The following is a 7,830-nucleotide window of genomic DNA, read 5'->3' on the forward strand; positions in this document are numbered from 1 at the left end:
TCTCCTACCCTAGGGAAAATACCTTGGCTGTTCACCCTATCACTGCATGAGTAATCCAGAAAGCCAAACTAATGCTCTCAACCCAATCATAGCAGGTAATAGAATTTAAATCCATCCCATTACAGAAAACTAGAATCATGGATGGCTTATTTCTTGCTTCATTCTCTTTCTCTCTTTCTTTCTTTTTCTCTGGGCACTGTCTATTTACATCCTGTTCTGATGAAGGGCCACTGGACTCATAACATTAATTCTGGTTTTTTCTCTACAGATGTGCCAGATCTGTTGAGTTTCTCCAGCACTTCCTGATTTTGTCTTACAATCTATCTTGCATATTTATCTTGAAATGAACACTATCTTCATGAAAATGCTTGTCATGTTCTACTGTTGTAGTTCAGAGGACAGAGAAAATCAAGAAGAGTCTGAATTATTATTTGCCATTTTTATGTCTGATTATAATGTCACTCTTATCTTTGTCTAGAACTGAATTATAAAAAAGGTAGTTATTAAGATAATTCCATCTTAACATGTTACTGTTGTAATACAAAGATAAAATTGCTACATTCCTTCACATGATAATCAATTCTGAATTATTTTAGGTCAAGGTGTGGTTCCAGAACCGGAGGATGAAATGGAAACGTGTTAAGGGAGGCCAACAAGGAGCTGTTGCAAGGGAAAAAGAACTAGTGAACGTGAAGAAAGGGACGTTACTGCCCTCTGAGCTGTCTGGTATCTCCACATCAGGAGGTCATCACGCTGGAGACATTCTCTCAAATGATGAAAGCCAGGACAGTGATCACAGTACTGAACTGGGCCATTTGTGATGTACAAAGAAAGGGAATGTCTCAACAGATTCTCAGGAAAGAAATGGCATGAGGAGAATGCAAACAACATTGTCGTAAAGTCTCTGCGTGAATGACTCCTTGTGGACATGATGCAAACATCAGAGCCTCTGAACATTCCATATTTGAAATGACAATTGGACAGTTTGCAAGTTTATGCCTTGACTTCCACTGTAAATAAGAGCAGAAATTGATTCAAAGATACAAAATAAATATCAACAGAAATTCAACAGAGAATAACAGGGAAGATTTATTTTGTGTAAATGGTGAAGCAGAATAAAAAACACATTTATGAAGAATGACTATTTAATCTTGCCAATAGAAGAAATCCTCAGCCAGTAATAGGAAATGTAGCAATTCAATATGATTGAAATGTTAAAATAGTGCTCTAAAAGAGACCAGTAGAGAAAGCAATCACCTTCCCATTATTCTAATTCATAGGTGCAATACATTTCAAACGTAAAAATAACTCTTCAGACAGTAGCAACACACAAGACATTACTATTACAGGGTTATCCTAACATGCATTTTAAAACCTAATGAAATTCGCAAATATTCAGTCAGATCAACAACATATTCAAACTCCTATAGATTGCTACTCAAGTGAATGAGAGCAACATTAAACAGTCACAATAAAGGTTTAATGGTTGTCCTGTCAGTAGTAATTTCATACACATCAGAGTTATTAATCAGAAGTCAACTGAGTGTTGGAAATCTTATCTCCTATGGCTAAATATTATAAGATTCTATCAAGTGAATACAAATTGCATAATTAGCTATTAGCATATTGTTAAACAGTGTAGTAAATATTTCAACTAATGTTCCCTTTTTCATTTTACTAATTCAAATAGACACTTCTATTTCATTCTGTTTGGTCAAATTCGTTTTGCTTCAGTAATTAATCAATCAAACAAATATGTTCAAAATAAAATGTATGAAGTTGGAAATTTGAATCAAAATCATTATTTTCATTGTTGAGTCATCAGTCTTAGCTAGTACAATAAAAGCAGTTTCATCCAATATTATCAAGTTAATCTATTGGCATTCTCCAATATTTGAAAAGTTTTTCAAGTACTTCCACAACATATAATGTTGATAATGCAATTTTATGCACTGATGTTAAACAGATTTAGGTTATGTAAACATGATTATCTAATAGCATTCTGAAATTCCTCATGGCCCTTTCATACTTGGAATTGTTTAGGAGTCACTTTTAATACAAAAAATAGATGCATTAACCAAATCTCTCACATTCTATTAAGATGTGATAAATTATTAAATAATATGCATATCTAACCCAACCACATTTCAATCAGCATCTTCTCTATGATATTGTATATAGTATAATGGAATAAAATACAAGGTTATCCCTCAATCAAAAATCGAGAACATAACTCCTGACCTACCATTAGGTGTCTGGATAAGATTTGGATAACAACTAGACTATGGATTTTGTATGCAATGCTTAAGGACAGGGTGGACTAGATGGCTGAATGTTTTATCTTCATTCCTATAATGTATACAAGAATAAAAGTAACATGCAGAAATGTTTACAAATGCTGTCTGATTCAGAGATTAGGTTCCAGTTTTTACCTCACTCCAGCAAGTATGTTTTATTAATGTGTATGATATTTCGTTGAATTGTCAAATCAACAATTTGAATGTGTTCCTAGTGTGGTTATGCATTCCTTCACAGGGCTACAGATGAATAGCTTACAATTTCAGAATTTCATGAAAATTTCATACACAATCTATATTATCATAGTGTCTGTAGTGCCATCAATCAAAATATAAAAATAATTGTAAATAATGTTTTAAATATAAGGCTTCATTAATTGCTTTGTAAATATGACTCTAAATGCATTGAGTCAATGATTATGTCTTAACTCTCAGAAAGTCTAATTCACAGTGTGTTCAGCATTGTAGTAATGCTGCACTTTAGCCTTCTAAAGTATAACATTTATAAATGAAAGAAATATGTTTTCAGATATCTGGATATGCAATCACAGATAAAAATTTTGCCCCAGCAGCCTACAATATTTAATATAACAAATGATGAGACAGAAAACAAAAACATTATTGCTATTTCTGTTTTTACATTCAAGACTTTGGTGTAAGAATTAGAGGAATGTAATAAATTGGATTGTCTTCAGAAAAACGTTTCGTATGCTGATATACAGTATATGTGATTACAATTAAACGACACAACATGTTAGTGAAGAAATGGATGAAAGAATTGTGGAAATCTTTTTCTGTTGTCTGTTTCCAAATATGAAACTCAAATCCCTTGGTAGTGCCTCTAAAATAATGCTGTTTCTATCGCAGTACCTACGTTAAGAGTAAATGGTAAATTTTCAATGGGTTTTGAAATAATATATTAAAAAAACTCCTGCTGGTATCAAAGCAAATCTGTTCAATTTGTTATCTTCTAGGAATGATAATCATGCAATTTTCTTAATGAATTGAAACAAATTGAAATGCAATGCATTGACAGTAATCACCTGGGAAACATAATGGTTTCCTGTTGGTACAATTAAGCATTGAAATTGCCAAACCTGTGGCAGCATTTTGTTTATGATGCCTTTGCACAATACTTGCACACAACATAAAGTGCCTTATTGTTCTGGCGTGACTTGTGAAACAAATATTATTTCATGAACTTGTTCCCTATGTTTCATGCTGAAAAATGTGTTGCTGGAAAAGTGCAGCAGGTCAGGCAGCATCAAAGGAGCAGGAGAATCGACGTTTCGGGCATAAGCCCTTCTTCAGGAAATCCTGAAGAAGGGCTTATGCCTGAAACGTCGATTCTCCTGCTCCTTTGATGCTGCCTGACCTGCTGCGCTTTTCCAGCAACACATTTTTCAGCTCTGATCTCCAGCATCTGTAGTCCTCACTTTTTCCCTATGTTTCATGAAATACTTTAAAAATAAATTTGAAATGTGCTCCTAATAAATTTACATTGAAATAGTAATCATGAGGGATTATATCACTTTGAAAACTCTCATGTGGGTATTTTCCCCATACCAGAAGCACAACTAATTTCATTTTCGGGAGTCAAATTTAGTTAGAACTGCAGTCATAGTCTCAATGTTGTTGCCTTTTGAAAAAGTATGAATAATACTGCAAAAAGAGAGAACATGCTTCATCTGTTTTCTGTAATTTTGCTGTATTTACATTTACATCTTCCTTTCAGAAAACAAAATACAAAGGATTATATTTTTTACTGTATGGAAACACCTCTAAGCACTGCCAAGAGGTGAACTTCCAATATAAAAAAAATCATTCTTATTGTTCGGAATACAGACAGTCAAACTAGCAGTCTGATTAATGTAAAATCTAGGGAAATATATCACAGTTGCAAGCCTCAAATGTCCAAATGTTGACTTGATGCAATACATGTAACTTCAGAAGATCCAATGGACACAGTAACAAGACCACTATTTAACTATTGATTACAAAGGCCAGTAATGTGATGGACAGATGAAAGATCAAATTAAAAACTAACCACAACCTTTGCAATGTTTAATATGTGTACAAGAATATCAACTGTAAAATTGTCCCAATTACAGGTGCAGCGTGATGCAATCTCACCTGCAATTGCACTTTAATTGCAGCATATGTAGATTTCACAGTTATTCAGAAATGATAGTAATCGTTTTGATTTAAGTGTTTGAATATCTTGGACTATGATACACAGGTACTTATGTATTATACTCAGAAATATATCATTTAACACTCATTTTAAAAGGGAACTGTTTGAAAATGTTATTGTGTACTATATATTCTCAGGTGAACATTTTCCCTCTTTTGCAGTTTACTCAATGTCATGTTCTTGCCTTCTCCAGCCAGATGATGAGATGGCAGTCTGCTGTACAACCCAGGTCAATATTACTGAACAGAACATGGGAGATAAAAGCTAGGATTCAAGAACATTGAATTGGACAGTGAATTTTAATTCCCTTCTGTATTCCTGTATTGCCCTTCTCCAGTAGCCGACCAAGTGGCAGTCAGTCTGTTTTACACTCTGCCCACATGAATGGAAGAATAAATGGATAGGATTTAAAATGGGTTGGAGCTTAGCCATCATTTGCATTCAAATTAGTGCTTAATTTCACCACCAAAGCTATTTATTTTGATAGAGTTAACTGCATTGATACATCAATGTTAATAATTGAATGGTTACTGCATATGACATCAAGACTTTGCCCTTTCCTATAATATCTCTGTACTCTCCTCCAACCCTACAACCCTCTGAAATATCTGCACTTCTCTAAACTTGGTTTCCTGTGCATCCCTAATTGTAATCATTGCACTATTAATGACTGCACCTTCAGTGATTGAGACCCTAACCTCTGGAATATCCTCCCAACACTATTCCACTTCTGTACTTCACTTTCATCCTTTAAAAGATTTCTTAAGATTTTAACATTACCAGAAAGAGAAAACAAGATGAAGCTTAAAGTTTTGCACTCATCAGGACCAGGAGACAAGAAACAGCCTTGACTAAATGGATATGTAACTATACAGCATGAGAAGAGGGAGCTGACTGGTTGGGCAATCACTGGAATGAAGATCCAGCAAGAATAGCTACAAATATAGAAATTGCTGGAAAACCTCAGCAGATCTGGTAGCATCTGTGGAGAGAAAGCAGAATGAACATTTTGGCTTCTGTGACCCTACTTCAGAATGGATAAGAACAAATAAGATGAGTAGCTAACTGTCCATCTTAGTTCTCAGACCAGACTGATAGAGTTTGATAGCCAGGGTGTTGCCACAGGATTGCAGCAGAGGTTAGCAGTTTCCAAGCCTGCTTTGACCTCCCAGGAGCAAGGTGTGGTGTGTGTACAAAATCTTTTTGCCCATATGAAGCAGGATCCTGTGTGTTAATATGTAGCTTCCAGCACATGCCAATGGCTCCTGCTACAAGTGTGACTGATGATCTTAAATTGGTTTCCTGTATAATGCTTACTACTGTTCTGATTATTTAATAAATGCTTTCCAATAGCAGAATCACATGTAACAGTGGATATACAGCTCTGAGGCTTGTAAGCACAGGCTGGATGAGCATGATCAGTAAGTGGCCACTATGATTGGTCAATGGAATATGGTATTTGATACAGCCTGTGAGTTGTTGGGATGCTTGACCTAAATATCAGATACTACGTCAACATTTCTTATTCATGTGATAGGCAAAAATGCTTTTCAGCTTAACGGCAGTAGCCTGTTAGTGGAGAAAACCACTTAAAGGTGTATAGGAGACAACTAACCTCACCTTTTTTATCCTGCTTCTTGCATCCTAGTCCCAGTGAGTGCAAGATGAAAATCTTTGACTTTGCATCTCCTTTTCGCCATGTTGAAGTTCTGTATTACTAGCAATTACTTGCCAAAAACCTACCTTTGTGACCAAATTTTTGTTTTTTCCTTCTGTAGCTTGATCTCATACTTTGTTTTATAATGCTTTTATTAAGTGCCATGGATGTTTAATTATGTTAGAAGCACTATATAAGATGCTGTTCTTAATTTCTGATATATTCACAGCTATGTCTTATGAAGTTATCAAATGCAAAACAGAAACCACTTCAATTGAGCAATAATTAGCATTATATATATTTATGACATTGGCTCATTTGGCTCTTCAAAGGCAGAGAATTCCTGAGATTTGAAAACCATAAAGGGAATTGTGGTAGATTTTTATAAATCTGCAGGCCTTCTCAAAAATGAAATGCAAACAGAAAATGTTGGACGTGCTCAGCAGGTATGGTAGTGGTTTGCGGAGATTGAACTGATGGAATGTTGCTGAGATGTTGGGGTCTTGTCTGCCTGGGAAGATATGCTGAATCACAAACTAGTTCTAGAGTGGCAAGGGTGACTGACAGCCTAACCTCTCAAATCAAGGGCGGAGAAATTGCTTGCTGCTAGCCACCAGCCAATAGGAGATTGTCATCTCTATTGATCAGCAGCCCAACAGTGGAGATTAACACGCACTGGAGTCCTAGGGCACTCACAGTCACCCAGGCCACTGGTAAGTCGTGTGTGCATGTGTGTGTAAAGGGGCAAGGTGGTTGGTAGCAAAGGCAGTGTTGTGGCTCTCAGCAGGCCCTTGCCTGGCATGAGCTGGAGGTGTGAGACTGATGTGGTATGGTGCCATACAGAAATACGTACTCCCCCTTTACTGTTCAGTGCTGGCAACCATAACACTGTGTCTGCCTTTCTGTCTGTGCTAAAAGGCTTTTGCGGATTTGAAAATGCATGAAATACTCAGTGCAAATGCTGGTCCCTAACTTAGAAACACATATTTAGAATATAACTTACAAGTCAGTGTATGTGGCAAGGGAGGCAGGACTGATCATCCTACCATGAAAATGCATGGGAATTTATGACAAGGCCACACAGAGTAGACTGAACATTGCAAAACAATGAACAGACATTTTTCACATTTCTAAATGAATTTCTAAATCCACTAATGATTCACACTTTTTTATTCAGTGTATATATATTGATCCCTATTTTTGAGAGAATTATTTTATGGCTTCAGAGGTTAAGTAATACACCAGCAATCTATGATAACATTGTGCTAATTCCTAGTGATTGCTTTGTATTTTATGATTGATTATATGTTTTCATTGAATTAGTTGTAGACACCTGAAGTATAAATCACACAAATCAATAAGTAGAGACTGATGAAGACAGTGAGCAAAAAAAATCAATTCGTGTGAGCATCTATTTGAAGTGGACACTGGAGGGAGGACATTATTAATAAAATATTTAGATGCCTCATCCCTATGTCCACTCAGAAGCACTGTATCATGGCAAAATTCAACGGATGCTGGAAATAGGAAATACAGGAAATATCTTCGAGGAGAAAGTGAGGACTGCAGATGCTGGAGATCAGAGCTGAAAATGTGTTGCTGGAAAAGCGCAGCAGGTCAGGCAGCATCCAAGGAACAGGAGAATCGACGTTTCGGGCATGAGCCCTTCTTCAGGAATCCTG

General features: G+C 36.0%; 1 protein-coding gene across 1 annotated transcript in view; it reads left to right on the forward strand.

Moving 5' to 3' along the window:
• The window catches only part of meox2a (mesenchyme homeobox 2a), a 46,692-nt gene extending 43,440 nt beyond the window's left edge, over positions 1-3,252 (forward strand). The window contains exon 3 of the mRNA XM_043689825.1: positions 597-3,252. Within this exon, the coding sequence (XP_043545760.1) occupies positions 597-821 (225 nt within the window). The 3' untranslated portion in view covers positions 822-3,252. The remainder of the gene's footprint in view (positions 1-596) is intronic.
• Positions 3,253-7,830: the final 4,578 nt, after the last annotated feature.

The sequence above is a fragment of the Chiloscyllium plagiosum genome, chromosome 5, assembly GCF_004010195.1.
Source record: "Chiloscyllium plagiosum isolate BGI_BamShark_2017 chromosome 5, ASM401019v2, whole genome shotgun sequence".
NCBI classification, from domain to species: Eukaryota; Metazoa; Chordata; class Chondrichthyes; order Orectolobiformes; family Hemiscylliidae; genus Chiloscyllium; species Chiloscyllium plagiosum.